At 43.2% G+C, this 20,113-nt stretch overlaps 1 protein-coding gene across 2 annotated transcripts in view; it reads right to left on the bottom strand.

The window, feature by feature from the left end:
* GALNT14 (polypeptide N-acetylgalactosaminyltransferase 14) overlaps positions 1-20,113 on the bottom strand; it is a 610,663-nt gene that overhangs the window by 128,440 nt on the left and 462,110 nt on the right. For both annotated transcript variants that reach the window (XM_030196114.1, XM_030196115.1), the window contains exon 3: positions 18,814-18,912. In XM_030196114.1, the coding sequence (XP_030051974.1) occupies positions 18,814-18,912 (99 nt within the window). The remainder of the gene's footprint in view (positions 1-18,813; positions 18,913-20,113) is intronic.

Below are 20,113 nucleotides of genomic sequence, written 5' to 3'. Positions count from 1 at the left end.
TTCTATTTGTAGGAACAAGACAACTCTTGCTTGTCCCTTCTCCTCACTTCTCTTTAGCTTCTTGGCAGGAAACCCACCACTGTATAAACTATATTTTTTCTCCTTATAGGACTCTTCTGAGAAAAGAAGACTTTTCTTCCTCTCTACAGCAGAGGAAAGGGTAGGGACTTTGGTAGGATTTTTTCTCTCTTCCTTCAACAGACACAACTGAAGTACAGCTGGAAACGTGTCAACAAAGCAGTTGCCCCAGTTACAGCTTCTGCCTCTGCCCAGACAGAAAATGTGATCCAAGGTGAGAGACCGACTCCATGTGTGAGATGTCAGCAGGTTGAACCCCTCATGAAAGAAGCGTAGGAACTGAAAAAGGAGGTGTCAAGGTTGAGAAGCATCCAGGACAATGAGAAATACAACAATGAAACACTTTATAAGGCATCAAATCTCCATCAGAGGGGAGAAGAAGCTGTGCAGAAAGAGGACAATTGGACACAAATCACCGAACTAATGAACCGGTACAAAGCCCTGAAAGTAAAGAAGAAGGTGAGAGCATCCCAGGAACAGGAGGAACTGAAGCTTAAATCTCCAAAGTTGCTGGATACTAGGAAGCAAAAAGTATTGATGGTCAGTGATTCCCTTCTGAGGGGTACAGACATGATGTTCTGGGAAGTGTGCTGTCTGCCAGGTGCAAAGATTCGCGATGTTACAGAGTTTGCTGAGAATCTTCAAGCCTAGGGACTATTATATGATGCTTCTCATCCATGTTGGTACAAATGATACTGCTAGGTACCCATCCAAACGTATCAAAAGTGACTTAATGGCTCTGGAAGAGAGAGTGAAGCAGATAGGTATCAATCCTCCCTGATGCAGGTAAAGAACAAAAGTAGAGAAGCTCATATCCTGGAGGTAAATGCATGGCTGCATGGATGGTGTCATCAAGAGCAATTTGGAATTCCTGGATCATGGAATGATTTTCCAAGGGCTACTGAGCAGAGATGGTGTCTATCTATCAAATAAGGGAAGAAGTGTCTTCATCAACCTACTGGCAAACCTACTCAAGAGGGCTTTAAACTATAATCCTTGGAGCAGGATGATCAAAGCCCCCAGATAAGTATGAGCCCTCAGGTAAGGCAGGTATGAAATATCTCTATAGAAATTAGAAAAAAGGGCAACATCTGGAAAGCAGTGTATACTATTGCTTGAAGTATGGGAAATAAGATTCTGGATCTAAAAGTTGTGATGGAAGAGGCTGACTTGGATTTCATGGTAGTCATGGAAATGTGGTTCACAAAGAACCATGACTGGGATATAATTTCCTTTTCAGGAAGGACAGAGTAGGAAGAAAGGGAGAAGAAATACAGTGACAGAACTATAGGACTTCCGGGATAAGGAAGAGGTACTGTGGGTCAAGGTGGTAACTAAAAAACCAAAAGTCAGTTCCAGACTCAATATCTAGTTATGTAACAGGCTTGCCCTGTGAACTGCAGAAACAGTCTCTAGGAAGAAAGGCAGAAAAGGGTAATCTCCTGAACTCTAAAGACAGGCCCATTAGCTCCTCAAATTGAAGCAATGGACAATTATTCCTCTCCAATCTAGTTCCAGTGCTGGAAGGCTACACTGGAGGAAGATGAACCTGAACCTGAGCCTGAAGACTACAGCACATGTCAGAAGATAGCAGGTATTCTTTCATTATTTCCCCTTGTGGTTTTTACACAGAGGTATTCATTTTGAAGTGGTCTGGAGTAAAACCATATGCCATCATTTCCTGCCTATGGGTGGATGTAGCAGCAATCAAAGCTATGCAGGCAGGTGGGCAGGCTGGGAAAGGCCCTGACCCTAACTATAAGGTATTTGTTTGGGAATCTTATTACAAAAAAGACTAAGGCCAATTCTCTGGATACTTTTGTTTTTGCCTATGCAGCTTTTGTTTGATCATTTCTGGAACTTGTGTTAAACTGTATAGAGGGGAAAATGGGTCATGGTTGGGCTGGGGCCCCTCCAGGTGACCTTGCCAGAGACTGACCAAAGGGGTTCAGTGACAATCACCAAATAGAGCCAAAGTTATAACTGTCCTGTTGTGGAGGAGTAAAGCACCAATGTTAAAAAAAACCCTCTCCCTCTAAGGCAACGCTTTTCAACCCAGTTCTTGTGGCACCCGTAACCATTCAAGTTTTCAGGATATCCAGAATGACCATGAATGAGATAGATTTGCATACCAAGAAGGCAGTGCATTCAAATTTATCTCATGCATATTCTATGTGAATATCCTGAAATCTGACTGGCTAGGTGTGTCCCGAGAACAGGGTTAAGAAGCACTGCTCTAAGGACATATAACCTATATGTTAGTCCTATACAGCTGCACAAGGCATTTCAACCTGAGCTTTTGAATCAGCTAGTTTGAAGGGGCACCATTAATGACTATGCAAACAACTTGTGTTTCCCTGAGTGTGCTGCAGCACAGAAACTTTCCTGACTCTCCAGTGGACCGTGAACCCTTCTAAATTCAACAGAATCACCCTTCATTCCCATTTACAGCAGAATTATTAACTAAACAGTTACAGCTTTCATCAGTGCACTGGTTCTCTTGAGCAGGTACTTTTTAATATTATTATTATTATTTATTGCATTTGTACCCCACATTTTCCCACCTTTTTGCAGGCTCAATCCCTAAGCATTTTATTGTTCCACATTCCTCCTTTAGTTCACAGTGCTCAAATGATTTTTAATGAGAATTTCAGCAGATCTTAGTTTGGAAACTATTATTCTAACTTTCTACAGAAGCTGCCTCCCAATGTGCAAAAGAATAAGAACCTGGTGGGTCATCACAGGTCATACAAATGAAATTGGATGAGGAAAGAAGTAAATCATTCAGCCTCTGGGGAGCTATAAACTAATAATATGGAAGAAATTTAGACACGATAATGAAGAACTAGAGAGCAAGAGTCACTGAAAATTGACAGTTGGAAACTTTTTTCTCTTGAAGACATTTTGGGCAGTGGCCTAGATTTTGGTGGCAAGAATATGCATAAATGCAGGTATTCAAGTCATGTACGCATGTATGTTAGAACATATCCGCACAAACGACCATTTTCCAGTTCCATTCTATCTTGTAAGTATGCTCCAATATTCAATGGCACATGCTTTGCAAGTGGGTGTTCAAATGGGCGGACACATACATTTACATGTAGACATTATAAAATATTATAATATATACACATTCTAACAATCTAGGTGCAAGCATTTACCCCAGCTCTATGGCTGCTATAAGTGACCGTGCCTAAACTATATTTTAACCTATAAATGCTAGTATTCTATAGGCACCTACTTGCCTTTATAAAACAGACTTCAAATAAGTGCTTTCGTGGGCTCTAAAAATAGAACTCTGTGGTAAAGCGAATGAGAGCAGGCCCAAAGCCCTGATAAACAGAATCACACAGTTAGTTAAAGGTGAACCCAAAGTAGCATTTTATTAAGGGTGCCAGGTAGAGGATTCTGTTCGGTTCACAGGTAGGGGAGAGAATAAACATAAAAAACTAGTCCTTAGAGGTAGGTACCTGCTCTCATGGTCTGCTCCTGCGGGGCCATGGCTTGCACTACTGTCACTCAGCAAACATTTGCCAGCCAATCTCCAGTCGGTTCAAGGATACAGTTATGCAAGGTCCCAGTTAAACTTGGCTTACCTGATATTCGCAGTTGCAGTTCACATGTACGTGGTGGAAGCGCTTGCAGTGGAGCTTTGCTGCTTACTTCTGGGTCTCTTCAACCTAGCAGTGCACTGAGCTTTTTTATACTCCCTGGACCACATCCTCTGGACTCTGCCCTTCCCGTGTCACTTCCCTTTTGGGCAAGAATGTGAGATTTAAAGGTGGTTCTGACACTGTGAGTGTCATTATGGGGGAATGATAGCTTCCTACAGACTCCCTCACTGCTCCCCTTTGTAGAGTTACCCTCTTGATTACAGAGGCAAATAATAATCCTCACATCCTATCTTAAAGACATGACTCAGGGGTCTTGTGTATATTGAGAAACAGAGTAAGCCCTCTTTAGATGGGTTTTAAGATCCACCCTACTAGATATTACGTAATACAGTATCAGCTTCATTACACATGCATACACCTCATTATCCCTTTCTTGATATGCAGACTGGATCTTCTCATATCATCAGCAACTAAAAGCAGGAAAAGGAAATCCATAAGCAAGGCATTCATTCAAAAACTAAGTGGAAGAAGTGAAAAAGAAAAGAAAAGAACTGAAATTTAAAAAAAAAAAAGTCTCCCCTGCATGCCCCTTTCTGCTAGTTAGGCACTCTCCTGAAAATGTGCTCTGCGAGTTCCAATGGTAATGTCTTCCTTGCTTTCTTCTTCGGTTTATCCTGCTTTCCACATTTCAAGAATTATTTTTTGGGTTAATTATCAACAGGTGAATGAATCATTTGCTTCCTTCTGGTCTTGATCGCTCTAAGAAATGATTAAAAAAGTAGCTCAGAAGTTTTAAATTTGCTGGCACCGACTAGTAATTATGTAGCATCTAAGCAACACCTGGCTTGTTTTCCTCTTTTACTCGCAGTAATTTGTGTCGTGCTAGCAGGCTCAATAAAGTGCTTTGGTGTAAGGGGATTTCTGATAAATGGCTGTTGCACTTTCAGCAGCACAAAAGGTTTCTTCCGAGCTGCCATCAAGGAATTTCAGAAGACATAGCAAATTTTAAAGCATCTTACAGGGAGAGACGTGGAAATGTTCACCTGATGGTCCAATATTCAAATATTTACACAGGCCACAGGAGCATTCAGAAGAGCTGGAGGGAATGGGAAGGGAGAGTTATAGCCAGCAGAAAGCAGAGCAAAAGGACATGAACAAAGCGCTAAGGAAAGTACAGTTTGTGCATAAAGGACGGCAAAAATAGAGAAAACACTTCCTAGAGATCTCACATTCATTTTTTCATGGACAGAGTGGTAGATACTTGGAATGCCCTCCCCCGGGAGGTGGTGGAGATGAAAACGGTAGCGGAATTCAAGCATGCGTGGGATAAACATAAAGGAATCCTGTGCAGAAGGAATGGATCCTCAGAAGCTTAGCCGAGATTGGGAGGCGGGACTGGTGTTTGGGTGGTGGGGCTAGTTCTGGGCAAGACTTCTACAGTCTGTGTCCTGAAAATGGGGCTAGTTCTGGGCATGACTTCTACGGTCTGTGTCCTCAAAATGGCAGATACAAATCAAGGTAAGGTATACACAAGAAGTAGAACATATGAGTTTATCTTGTTGGGCAGACTAGATGGACCATGCAGGTCTTTTTCTGCCGTCATCTACTATGTTAGTATGTTACTATGTAAATGAAAAGCTTCAGTCCTGATAATAACCACCTGAGAAAGATAAGAGAGCAAGCCTCAAAAATATATCTAGTTTGAAGGGTGTCCTGAACAAGTTTGGCACACTAAAATCTAAGCAGGAATAACAGAAGAGTTGGCATGTGAGTAGACTGGTACACATCTATAACTGTATTCCAAATGACACCACAGGATACTCACCTACTACCTCATGTTCGGTAGGGAGGCCTGATTACCTGTGGATAAGTGACACCAAATGGGAACGTGGTGGGCAATCATCTGAAATTCAAGTTCAATTTATTTTGATATACTGCAATTCATGATAAAATGTCTAAGCAGTTTATGAAGTTAAACCAACTGCACAAAGGTAGAACAAATCAGAAAAAGGGAAAACAAAAATGTAAAAATAGTTACAATGTTTATAACAGATAAAGGGCAAAGGGAGAAGAACATCCATACTGGGTCAAGCCTATAGTCCATCTAGCCTAGTATCCTGTTTCCATCAGTGGCCAATCCAGGTCATAAGTACCTGGCAGAAACCCAAATTGTAGCAAGATTCCATGCTACAAGAAGCTGAAACGGGACTTGAACCTAGGTCCCTTGGTTCATAGTCCCCTGACCTAGAATGAAACTGGGATTTCAACCTGTGGCCCTTGGTTCACGGTCCACTGCACTAACCACTAGGCTACCCCGCTACTAAAGCAGTAACTTCAAACATCCACAATGGAAATGAAACCCACATCCTGTGAACACAGCCCGAACCCCTACACCAAACACATATCTAAGGTATCATGCTGTGGCCAACAAACAAAGCACCAACTCAATGGAAAGTATCAGATCAGATTTCTGAAAAAGCCTGAGTAAAGAAGTAGATTTTGAGGGTAATTTTGAATTTCTTAATGGAAAGTTTAGGATTTTCTGGTATTGAGACAGATATGACGATGAGATGGTACACTAGGGACACACTGCTGAGGAGAACAAAGGGTTCATTGTGAAGGACAAGGAATAAGAAGATTAGAGAGAAATGATAGGCATTCAGAATGTAGGACCTAATGGAGAATGGACAAATATTTGAAAGGGATTTGATAAGTTACTGGAAGCCAGTACTTCAAAATGAATAAAGGAAAGACATGATTGTACGCCTTTTTGCCAAATAGTAGCTTGATGGCTATACTTTGAACAAGCTTCAGTCTTCTGATTTGGGTAAATTGCAGTCCATGATACAGGGAATTATAATAATCTATTTTTAAGATGGCAAGGCTAAGAAGCAGGGTTCTAAAGGAGGAATGCTGAAGCATTGAGAACAGAGTGCATCATTCTCAGGGTGATACAGCTCTTACTAACGACATTAGTTATCAAATGTGACTCCTATAATTGTAATAGAATCCTTAAGAGCAATATCAGTGCTGTGAATGTTAGGTGCGAGAAGTGGGAGTAAGAGGGGCAGTGAAGAAAATACTGTAATTGCATTGGATTTAGAGGGATTAAATTTCATCTGGTTTGCAGATGGCCAGTCTGCAATCCTATCCAATTTTGAAGAGATTGTAAGTAGCATAGGCGCCCGGTATAAGAGGCTTGGAGAGGCTAAGCCTCCCCCCTGCTGCAGCAGAATGGATCAGCTGTGGAGTCCAGCTGCTCTGAGGGGATTAAATTGTTGATTTACCTCCATCCTCACAGCAGGAGCTGCAGTGAAAGCCCTCTAGCAGTTGTAGAAATTGGTTTATGGTTTGTTTACCTTACTGCTGGGAAAGCAGGGGGGGTTGGCTGGAGGTGTCCTAGGTTGCCAGGGAGATATTTAAGGAGGATGACTTCCTGACCTGCACTGAGGACAGATAGCAGCAGAATGGATAATGGGCCAGCATGATCAGAAAAAGTCACCAGACAACAAAGGTAGAAAAGATAATTTTATTTTCATTATAGTGTTTGGAATATGTCCACTTTGAGAATCAGGTGCTCAACATTAAAAGTTTATATTTATTTACTTATTTATGGCATTTTATCCCACATTAAACATGAATTAGGGTGTTTTGTGGTTCTACATGAGAATTGTGATGATATGATCCCTTGTTTCATATTGTTGACGGTCTGCATTTTCCGTATGGGTGGTATATTGGTGTATTAGGTCTGCCCAGTGTAATATTTATGGTACAGTAAGGTTCTGAGTGTGTTTTTGGACAAAGTTGTGCATAGTGTTTTGCAGTTGAGCGATTGTGGTTAGAATATGTTTTGAGCAACCACTTTATTCTTTGACATATGATACATATCTAATATCTAAATTTAATAAAAGGTATTAATTGTGACTTTTATTTTTATTTATTTTTTCTGCGTGTTATCAGACAATTATGGATTTAAGCTCCACCCCTGGCCCCACCCCTAACCCCGCCCCCTTTAGCCTCCCCAAACAGTTGGGCCACCGACCGCCTATGGTAAGTAGAGCAAGAGTCCAAGGGTACAAGAATTTGTGTCATCAGTGTAGATTTTAAAAAATGAGTCTAAGTGATTATATCAATAAAGCAAGTGGGGAGAGTAAAACATTGAACAGAATGGGGCCTAGAACAGAACCTTGGGGTATCCCTGAGATGAGTTGCTTAGAGTCTAAGGATACAGAAGTGCAGTGAACTAAGAAGGACCTGTTAACGAGATATGACTGAAACCAGGAAAGTGCAATACCACAGAAATGTAAGTCAGCCAAGCGCTAAAAGAGAAGAGAGTGATTCACCAAGTCAAAGACAGCTGCTAAGTCAAGAGAGGCAAGGAGAGCATCCCCTACCACTGTTCACATAAGTTTAATACCACTGGTGAGCCCAAGAAGGGGGTGTTCGATTGAATGGTGACCGCAGAAGCCTATTTGCCGATGGTGGAGAGCATTGGTCTTGTTGAGAAAGTCTTCTAGTTGTTCAGCTACAAGTTTCTCTACCATCTTACATGTGGAGATTAGAGATGGGGTGGACACTAGAAACAGAAGAAATCTCACCTTTAGGGTCACAATAGGCTGTTTACACATGTCAGGATAAGCACCAGGAGATAAGCTTGCAGTTACCAAGGAAAGCAGAAAGAGTAGAAGTAGGTCTAGAAAATGCTTCAGAAGAGAAGCTGGTAGCTGGTATGGGATCAGAATGGAAGAATGTTTAGGGGCCAATATTCAGCCAGCAGCGGTCCATGTTATTTTGGCCGCCACTGGCAGTATGCCTGGATATTCAATGCTGAGCCTTGTCCGGGCACCAGCATTGAATAACTGGTTATGCATAGCTGGATAACACTTATCCAGTTAAGTGCGATATTCAGAACTTAAGCAGATAAATTAAAATAGATAAAGATAGGACTGTGTTTTCCATGGTTAACATATCCAGTTAAGTGTTGAATATTGGCACTTAACCAGATAAGTGCAGACTTTGCTCCTGAACCATGCACAAAATAGCCAGTTTCGCTTAAGTGCTGAATATATCCGGTTAGCCCCAGACAAGAGATTTAAATGGCCAGGAGCCTCTCTTGGTGATTTCTCTTCTGCATTACTCATTGGTGAGTTATTTATATAACTTTCAGAAGTTAGCATTATTTGATTTCCAAAGTCCCTGAGGTACTACTTCAAAGAAATTTTTAATTATCTGTTTCCCTTTCAAACTGCTAAATTTTGGAAATTTATACCAGTTCATTTACAACTTATTACTAACTATATTATATTAAAGAAAGGCTTAAAGACATTGTTGTTTCAGATATCTGTAACTAAGAAATAATTGATTGCAGTTACCTTTATTATCTATTGTTCTCTTATGGTACTGTTTAGGTTCAAGTAAATCTTGTAATCATACTACCTAGACTATTGTGTTCTAGAATCTTGAAGTAATCTACTGTGAACTATTTATATGGGAACAGCGGGCTATAAGTGAATTAACTGTAACTGTTAACTGTAATGGAGGGAAGCCTTCATGTAGATGCTTAACTTTGTTAAAGAAGCTGTTGGCAAAATCATCAGGGGAAAGTGAAAAGGTAGGAAGGAGGAAGGGTTGTAGGCCAATTATTAAGTTTTCTAAGAATGCCAAACAAGTGAGAAGGGTTCGTATTCTGCACAAGAAGGGTGGAGAAATATTTTTCTTGTCCAGATTGATCTTGTGCCTGTAGAATCTTGAATGTACCTGCATAAGAGTGAGATTCAAGAGAAGGATGGGCACACCAATGTTTCTCAGCTCTCCTGACATGTCTTCTTAGTGATACCAGGGCTGTAACTTCTTTAATGTGTTAGGAATGTTAGGTGGTCTTTTACTAAAGCTTAGCTTGAGTTATCTGCAGCAGGGACCATTTTATTCCTGTGGGCCCTGCTGCAGATAACTTGAGCTAAGCTTTAGTAAAAGACCCCTTGTGTTTGTTCTGGAGTGGCTTTGTCCAGAGTTGCATGAAGGGTGGTGTTCCAACAAGCAGCTTGCTCTTCCAGAGATACAGCCACTTAGGGTGCTGAAAAAAATGTCAGCAATGAAAGATATGATGCTTGTGTCAAGAGTCAAGATGTAAAGCCTGGAGACTGTGTGCTATTAAGAGCTCTAAGTGTCCCAGATAAACACAAATCTGTTTAGTTGATGGTTCAAGTAGCCATATGCAGTTATTACTCAGCTTTCTAACCTGCCTGAAAAGACCTTATATAGAAATCATCTGTTGTCCATAGGATGGCCAGTTTGTCTACCTCAACCAGGGGATGTCCCTACCTCAACCAGGGGATGTCCCTACATATGGCTATAACTGAAGAGGCTACAGAGGTCAAGGGCTTAGATGTTGTTGAAAGTGTTGGGTATGAGGCAGACCACTGTACAATCACATCAGTTTCTGAAGACTTCCACTCAGAGATAGGAGGACTGTTCTTAGTTAAACTGTTAAATTTGTGCAGCAGTTTACAAGAGAAGATTCTGCTAACCCCCTGCCCCCAAGCACCAGTTCCAATTATTTTGTCCATACTACCTGATAATTCCATGCTAGACCTCACAGAGGGTTGGCACTTCTATTATGCAAACTAGGCAGTCAAGATTCCGGGGGTAGCAAATAGTCAACTTTTTAATTCCTCCTTCCCTATCACTCAGTGGAAGGAGGAATGGTGCTTAATAGCATGTCAGTTCCCTCTGCCACATGGAGCCAGTCTCTTATATAATCTTGTGGTTTATGTTACTTATACTGTGAAATTGGCCCAATGTGGCAGAGGGAACTGACATGCTATTAAGCATCATTCCTCCCGCCAGGCACAGGGACTATTCTATTCTGCAATTTATATTCTGCCTTATTTCAACTGAATTCAAGGTAGATTACAATAAAATAAGTATTTTACATATTTTGAAGAGAGATTACATCAAAACAAGAATAATACAGTGCTAATCATGTTCATTCAATTTTGAGACTAAGTATGTCTTTAACGCCTTCCAAAGTAAGATATATGAAGGAGTCTTATTCATAAAGAAATGTCATTCCATATTTTCACATTCTTAAAATGAAAGGAATGATGTAACATTAATTTTGTCAAATTTTCATAACTGTAGGATAACCAAATTTTAAAATTGTAGTTGATCGAGTGGTTGAACGATAATTGGATAGAGATAACATCTGGGAAAGTGTTAAAGAGCTGATGCTACATAGAGATTTATAAACTAGACATGCCACATTAAATGAAATTCATAATTTCTATAGAGAACCAGTGTTGCATATTTAACAGAGGAAATGCTCTTTCAAACTTTCCTAACCCATATATCAATCTGGCTGCTGTATTCTGCAGTAATTATAGTCTAGCTTATAACTTCAATGAGATGCCTCTGAGATGATGTCTCCGAGATGAATAATAACTCTTATAAGAAAGAAGAAAAGAAAAAAAAGAACAGTGAAAGGTCATCTAAGCTAAGTGCATTTGAGATTATAAGATTGAATATTGAGAGTTCTTGTTATTGGGTGAAAGTAGAAAGTTTAAATACTGAAAAATATGGATCAATGAGGAACACATGCCCACTATAACAAAATGCTTGGCTCATATATATAGCCTGAATGGTGGTGACATGGTTATCTGATGGATCCAATACTGTATTATGTAAAGGATATTGAGGATAAATATAATCTGAAAATATGCAAAATAATACAACATAAGGGTAAGAGAAGATGAGAGATGGGATTATGTTGAATTTGTAATCCAAGATCCATGATCCCAGAGTCTAGCAGACTATGAGTGTATAATGGGGTAATTTCATAACAGAGCACCTGAGGTATGGAAGACACATAAACCCATACAGTGGGGGAAATAAGTATTTGATCCCTTGCTGATTTTGTAAGTTTGCCCACTGACAAAGACATGAGCAGCCCATAATTGAAGGGTAGGTTATTGGTAACAGTGAGAGATAGCACATCACAAATTAAATCCGGAAAATCACATTGTGGAAAGTATATGAATTTATTTGCATTCTGCAGAGGGAAATAAGTATTTGATCCCCCACCAACCAGTAAGAGATCTGGCCCCTACAGACCAGGTAGATGCTCCAAATCAACTCGTTACCTGCATGACAGACAGCTGTCGGCAATGGTCACCTGTATGAAAGACACCTGTCCACAGACTCAGTGAATCAGTCAGACTCTAACCTCTACAAAATGGCCAAGAGCAAGGAGCTGTCTAAGGATGTCAGGGACAAGATCATACACCTGCACAAGGCTGGAATGGGCTACAAAACCATCAGTAAGACGCTGGGCGAGAAGGAGACAACTGTTGGTGCCATAGTAAGAAAATGGAAGAAGTACAAAATGACTGTCAATCGACAAAGATCTGGGGCTCCATGCAAAATCTCACCTCGTGGGGTATCCTTGATCATGAGGAAGGTTAGAAATCAGCCTACAACTACAAGGGGGGAACTTGTCAATGATCTCAAGGCAGCTGGGACCACTGTCACCACGAAAACCATTGGTAACACATTACGACATAACGGATTGCAATCCTGCAGTGCCCGCAAGGTCCCCCTGCTCCGGAAGGCACATGTGACGGCCCGTCTGAAGTTTGCCAGTGAACACCTGGATGATGCCGAGAGTGATTGGGAGAAGGTGCTGTGGTCAGATGAGACAAAAATTGAGCTCTTTGGCATGAACTCAACTCGCCGTGTTTGGAGGGAAGAGAAATGCTGCCTATGACCCAAAGAACACCGTCCCCACTGTCAAGCATGGAGGTGGAAATGTTATGTTTTGGGGGTGTTTCTCTGCTAAGGGCACAGGACTACTTCACCGCATCAATGGGAGAATGGATGGGGCCATGTACCGTACAATTCTGAGTGACAACCTCCTTCCCTCCGCCAGGGCCTTAAAAATGGGTCGTGGCTGGGTCTTCCAGCACGACAATGACCCAAAACATACAGCCAAGGCAACAAAGGAGTGGCTCAGGAAGAAGCACATTAGGGTCATGGAGTGGCCTAGCCAGTCACCAGACCTTAATCCCATTGAAAACTTATGGAGGGAGCTGAAGCTGCGAGTTGCCAAGCAACAGCCCAGAACTCTTAATGATTTAGAGATGATCTGCAAAGAGGAGTGGACCAAAATTCCTCCTGACATGTGTGCAAACCTCATCATCAACTACAGAAGACGTCTGACCGCTGTGCTTGCCAACAAGGGTTTTGCCACCAAGTATTAGGTCTTGTTTGCCAGAGGGATTAAATACTTATTTCCCTCTGCAGAATGCAAATAAATTCATATACATTCCACAATGTGATTTTCCGGATTTAATTTGTGATGTGCTATCTCTCACTGTTACCAATAACCTACCCTTCAATTATGGGCTGCTCATGTCTTTGTCAGTGGGCAAACTTACAAAATCAGCAAGGGATCAAATACTTATTTCCCCCACTGTATGTTGTGCTTATTTTATAAAGGGAGCAAACACATTTTTGTGCCTTTATGAAAAAGCCAACCCCAACTTTTTTTGGATGCAGAAACTCCTTTTCAACATCCAAAAGTTTTAGGAACCACCAGCCTGTCCTCACCAATCTCGCTCCCCCTCCTCCTCTCTAGTCTCTCTCCCCTTCACCCAAACCTTTCCCCAGCAGTATTTCTCCCTCTCTAGTCTCTCTCCCCTCCGCCCAAACCTTCCCCCAGCAGTATTTCTCCCTTTGTCAGCCACTCTCCACCAGTTTCTCTCTCTCCTTCCTATCTATTTTTCTTACACATCAGCCTTTTCTCACTTCTCTCCCCATGATCTCCTTATCAGTCTCTTTGTACTCAGTCCTTCCCCACCAGCATCGCTTTTCCAGTCCCTCTCCACAAGTCCTTCCTCACCCTTAGTCTACATCTCCCCAAGCGCTCCTTATAGTCTTGGTAATTTCTCCCTCTTTCACATTGTCAACACACCAGTACCTTTTTCTCTCCAGCCTTTCTCCCTCTTCTGCCCAACTCTGCTCTTTCAATTTAAGCCTTCACCCCCACCCCCCCAACTCTCCCTTACAGCGAACTTTGTAGTTCATATGCACAGGCCTGTAAGTGAATCTTCAAAGGAAAGCTCCCCCAAAAGTTTTCCTTTGAAAATTTTGGATCAAGTGGCAGTGAAGGTACTTTAGTGCTTGGCAGGGCCACCAAGAGATTGGGCCGGGCCCGGGACAAGGCAGCCCCTGCCGCCCCCCCTCCCGAGGTCGCTGCTGCTCCCCTCTCCACCCTCTCCCCTCCGTCCGCCACCGGGCTGGGTCCCTGAACTATATGTAGATCCTTCAAGTGGTAGTGTCATGATTTAGGCTCTACACCTTTTCTGATGTTTTGGTGCCACCTCAGTAAGGCCAAAACACAATCTCTCCACTGCAAAACACTATACACAAACTTGTACAAAAACCCACTCATAACCTTACCAAACCATAACAGCACTAATTCCAAGGACAGGATGAGCTACAACCTTATGCGTGGAAAGGCAGCGCTATAATTACACCGGGATCTAAAACACCAGTACACAACCTAGTGAAACAAAAGAAAAAAAAGGGCTGCAAATACTACACGCTAGCAGAATACTACACCTTGATCACACATGAAAAACACATGACAACAGATATGACACAGGAACTAGAAATAAAAAAAATATGAAGGCAAAATACTGAACTGGAAAGTTACCTCAAGAAGTCAGACTCAGCATGCAGCAATACTAGAACAATGGAAACTTACATGAAAAATATCACAGGTGCCCATTTCCAAAAGCTGACATATTCCAATTAATAAATTCTGAATAAAATATTTTTTCTACCTTTGTTGTCTGATCATTTAGTTTTTCTATTCGCTTTGGTTTCAGCATCTTCTGTTTTATGTAGTGTCTTCTTTCCATTTTATATTTTTTCTCTCATAATGTCCACCATCCTCCTGTGTCCTTATGCGTCCTGTCTAGCATCTGTAGCCCTGTCCTTATTCTGCCTCTGGTTTCAGCATCTGCCCTCAAAGTGTTCCGATCCAGCCCTTAAATTCAGCAATTTTCCCTCCATCCATATCCAGCATTTCTCCTCACTCCCCTCCCCTCCATCCATGTGCATCTACTTCCTCTGTCTTCCCTACCCTCCATCCATGTCCAGCATTTCTCCTCTCTCCCTTCCCCTCCATCCATGTGCATCTCCTTCCTTCCATCATTGTCCAACATTTCTCCTTTCTTAACTACCCTCCACTCCATCCATGTCCAGCATTTCTCCTCTCTTCCCTCCCCTCCATCCATGTGCATCTCCTTCCTGACTTCCCTCCCCACCATCCATCCATGTCCAGCAACTCTCCATTCTCCCCTGGCCTCTCCTCCATCCACCCATATCCAGTAAATTTCCTCTCTCCCCTGCCCCCTCCATTCATCCATCCATGTTCAGGAATTCTCCTCTCTCCCCTCCCCTCCTCTCCTGTCCAGCAATTCTCCTCTCTCCCCTGCCCTGCCCTCCTCTCCTGTCCAGCAATCTGTTCTCCCCCCTGCCCTGCCCTCTTCTCCTGTCCAGCGATGTCTTAGTTCTCTCCCCTCTGCCCTGCCCTCCTGTCCAGCGATCTCTTCTTTCTCCCCCTGCCCTCCCCTCCTCTCCTGTCCAGCGATCTCTTCTCTCTCTCCCCTCCCCTCCCCTCCTCTCCTGTCCAGTGATCTCTTCTCTCCCCCTGCCCTGCCCTCCCCTCCTGTCCAGCGATCTCTTCTTTCTCCCCCCTGCCCTCCCCTCCTCTCCTCTCCATGTCCAGCGATCTCTTCTCTCTCCCCCTGCCCTACCCTCCTCGTCCAGCAATTTCCTCACCCCCTGCCCTCCCATCCATTGTCCAGCGATTCTCCCTGCCCTCCCTCAGCTCCCTGACAGCCCTCCTCGCTTGCCATTCCTTCCTACCCCCGAGCGCCTTTAACCATTTTACTATTCTTCATCTGTCGCCGGCAGCACTGCCATTCATTCTCACAGGCAGCTCCGCTGCCCTCTGCCGCGTCCATCTGGCCCTACGTTACCTAAACAGGAAGTGCATCAGAGAGGGCCGGATAGACACGGCAGAGGGGAGTGGAGCTGCCTGTGAGAATGAATGGCAGCGCTGCCGGCGACGAATGAAGAAAAGAATAATGCATGCAAAGGACATGCGGCGCCGGGCCCCCCTGGAGGCCCGGGCCCAGGGAATTTTGTCCCCCCCCTGTCCCCCCCTCTCAGCGGCCCTGGTGCTTGGAGACATTATCCCCCTGATTCTATAAAAGTCACCACAAATTGCGTGTGCAAATTTAGGCATGGCCTCAATTTGTGTGCGCAATTTAATAGAACAAAGAGCCAATTAATATGAATAATTGGCACTAATTAGATTTAATTGGGACTTATGCACAGAAATTTAGGCACCGAATCTGCACCTAAAATTTATACATGGCCCAAAAAAGGAGAACAGGAGGTGTGGAAATGAGAGGATCATGGGCATTTTGGAGTGGAACGGGGGCGTAGTTTTGAGTTACGCGTGTAATTATAGAATATAGATGCTCAGCACATAAATCTGGGTGTGGTAGGGTGGACTGACCATTTGGGCAACCGGGCAGTGTCTGAGGGCCCAGAGGCTCTGCCCGGATGCCCACCGTTCTCCCCACCATTCTCCCTCCTGCTTTGGCCACCACTGCATTTTAAAAACCTCGGAATCCTCGGTGCAGCGCCTCACATCTGTCTGCCTGTGAAAGACGCAATTTGTCGGGCCTTCCCTCACTGCGTCCCGCCCTCCTCTGATGTAACTTCCTATTTCCAAGAGGGCGGGACGCAGTGAGGGAAGGCCCGACGATGAGACAATCTGCTTCTTTCACAGGCAGGCGAACAGAAAGTGCTGCACCACAGATTCCGAGGATTTTAAAATGCAGGGAGCTGGGTGGCAGAGAGGAGGGAGCTTAGGGTAGGTAGGTGGGGAGTGGGTCAGGGGGGCTCAGATGGGAGAAGGGCTGGAGCGGGAACTAGGGTCTGAGAAGCGGGCAGGTGGGTCTGGGGCTGAAAGGGGGGCAGATGAGAGAATGGGCTGGGGCTGAAAAGAGGGGCCATAATGCAAGGCAAGGTGGATGAAGGGGACCGGAACTGGGGGCTGAAAAAGAGGGTAGGTGGGATAACGGGGCTAGTACTGGAAGTGGGGGCTGAAACATTGGGGACTAGGGGCTGAAACTGTGAGGACAGGGAGAAAGTGTCTGGGGCTAAAGCTCGGGACTGGTGGGAGAAAAGGGCTGGGGCTGAAACTAGGAGCTGAAACTGGGGATTGGTGGACAGTGGGGCTGGAACTGGGGGGCTGAAAAGGGGGGCAGGTGGGAGAAGTGGACTGGGGCTGGAACTGGGGGCAGGTGGGATAATGGGGCTTGGACTGGGAGCTGAAAAGAGGGGGCAGAGAGAGAGGGAGGGACAGATCATAGATGGAAAAGAGAGAGGGGAGGGCAGACCCTGGATGCTGGATGGATGGGAAAGGGAGGGAAAATGGTGGATAGAAGGGGCAGAGAGAAAGGGCAGACAGTGGATGGAATGGAGAGAAAGGGCAGACAGTGGACAGAAGGGAGAAAGAGAGAGAGCAGACAGCGGTTGGAAGGGGGAGAGAAAAAGGGGGCAGACAGGGGCAGATGGTGGATGGAAGGGGCAGAGACAGAGGGCACATGGTGGATGTAGGGGACAGGAGAGAGAGGATAGACACTGGATGGCAGGGGCAGGGAGAGAGCGAAGGCAGACACTGCATGGCAGGGAGAGAGCGAAGGCAGATGTTGGATGTAAGGGAGAGAGTAAAGAGAAGATGAGGAAAGCAGAAACCAGAGACAACAAACTGTAAATAATATATATATACTAGTAAAAAAAAGCCCGTTTCTCATTGAAATGAAATGGGTACTAGCAACGTAATCACCTTCTGCCATTAATGTTTTTAAGGGAAGTTCCAGCGTCCCCCCTCCCTCCCTCCCAATTCCAGGGTCCCCCCTCCCTCCCAATTCCAGGGCCCCCCTCTCTCCCTTCCTCCCTCCCAGTTCCAGGGTTCCCCCTCCCTTCTTCTCAGAGGTCTCAGGGTCCCTAACACAGCAATTGGTTGACCTGTTCCACTTCTCTCAGCACAGATTTGGGCTGGTTGACGCTGTCATATGCCTCCCTTGGCATGGGCAGCATGGGATTAGATAAGGACAGCATGCTTTTTTTTTTCCAGAAGATGCATTTTGGCCATCTTCCTTCTGGAGGACCCCTAGGGGTCCCTGGACTCTAGATTGGGGACCACTGGCCTACCCAAAAGCTTCCACACAAAGTTACACCTGTCCATATATGTATGTGCTGCACACATAAGTACCAATCCCACTTCCGAGCTGTCCATTCTCCACTCCTTGAAACACATACAGGTACTTCTATAAGGAGCTGCCTAATATTAGCTGGCAAGTACATACATAAATGCCAGTATTCTAGTCATTTATGTACTTGTGTATGTGAACACATCTGTGTCTAAATAACAAGAATCCAGCTGCACACTATTCAGTAAGCACTTGCATATTATTGATAGCATATATTTTGCAAATGGGCATTCACATGAGAAAAGCACACATACATGAAACTGATAGAATACTATATAGCTCCACAGTCTAGCAGCGAGTATTTACAACAGCTCTATGGTTGGGATGTGTGCTTGTGTCTAAACACGTATGCAAGTATGTACCCGGTCGGTTCTGTAAAGTGGTGCCGATTTTTAGGTGCAAAAAAATGAGCTTATTTGGAGCTCATTCTTTAAAGAAAAGTGGGCGCTTTGAATATCAAGCGATTTGTGCCTTGATCCTCCCTTGGAAAAAGCCCTTCATTCACTAGAGAAAGAATTTGGATTTAAAAAAAAAGGATTATATAGATATAACTCAGCTCTGGTATGCTCCTCCTTAGAAATTACTATGGTAATGTGTCAACATGCAGATCTGTATTACGTTAAAGAGCGGTGCCTTCTGAAACTGCGGCATCTTTAGAAAAGGTTCAGTTCAGTGAGGCTCCCAGCAAACTGGAGCACGATATGCCCACGTGATGTTAGGTGCAGTGGCACTCAAAGGGCAGCTTGCGACAGACAAGTGGATCTTACCTTTGTATAGTTCTTAAAAGGGTGGACCTGGCTTCATTGTGAAAGGTAATAATTATACTTGTGGGTGGAAGATCGGGTCGATACTGCAGGGTGGTACATCTGAAAAGAAAATTACAAAAGTAACAGTCAAGAATGATGTGAAGAAGTCTTTTGTGCACATCTCTAGGAGCTTTGAAAAATGAGAAGGCATCAAAGGTTCCAGGTATCTACAAAATAGTTAGATAGTAGGTGATGGCAGAAAATGACTACCATACTAAAAGTATATATATTTGAGAAGACTGTTTGTGATAGAATTTTATTTATTTATTTATTTATTGGGATTTATTAACCGCCTTTATGAAGAGATTCACCCAGGTACAGTTTAACATAAAACTTACAATTTTGTTAACAGCATAACAATAGTAAAATAACCAAGTATAAACATAAATATAATAACCCCCCCCCCTAAGTTTACTAAGCTGCGCAGCAATGCCGACACAGCCCAAAGTGAATGAGCTGTGTTGGCATTAGCACACGGCAGCCACCAACGTGACTTACTAAACAGGGGAGTAAATAAGGTAAACTTGAAAACAGTAAATTAAAACCTGATAATAGAATTACCGTGAAACAATATAAAAAATATACATTTAACAGTACTGGAATTCAAGTACCAGAGATATAATACAATGTTAGCATAATACTAATGAAACACCTAATAAGCATGCATTAGATCATTCAACTAACATAGATATGATGCTGATGATTTTTTACAATACAGTTTACCACCATATAGCTGTTGGTACAGAATCAGTAGGATAATTAGATGGTTAGCTCAACTCAAGGCAAGTTCTTTGTATAGTTAAGCAAGAGATAAAGAACTGATCCAAGTTACAGGGTGTGAAGTAAGCTAGTCCAGGTGCAGAATGAGTGTATAGTCAGTCATTCTCCCCCAGATTCTATAGAGCGCGCCTAGAGATTCATTCAAAAATCCAGGTAAATCGTCACACCCAAAGTTTGGCACAGAAATTGGTTCTAAACACTATTATAGAATAACATTCCGCGTGGATTCTTTTCAGTACAGTTTTTTGACGCTATGTACTGAATCGAGTCCAACAGGTCTGGACTTGAAATAAGAGGTCCTATGAACTTGTTGAGTTATTCTGATATCCTCTCAGAATATTTAAATGTTATTTATATGAGTAAGTATGTTCATTCTATCACAACCAGTCACTTAAAAAAAAAATATATATATATATATATTCTGATTGGAAAGACATTATTTTTGTACTCTTTTTAATAACTACCATCCCATCCATTCTGC

The sequence above is a fragment of the Microcaecilia unicolor genome, chromosome 3, assembly GCF_901765095.1.
Source record: "Microcaecilia unicolor chromosome 3, aMicUni1.1, whole genome shotgun sequence".
Classification (NCBI taxonomy): Eukaryota; Metazoa; Chordata; class Amphibia; order Gymnophiona; family Siphonopidae; genus Microcaecilia; species Microcaecilia unicolor.
This window is presented reverse-complemented; position numbering and strand designations above follow the sequence as displayed.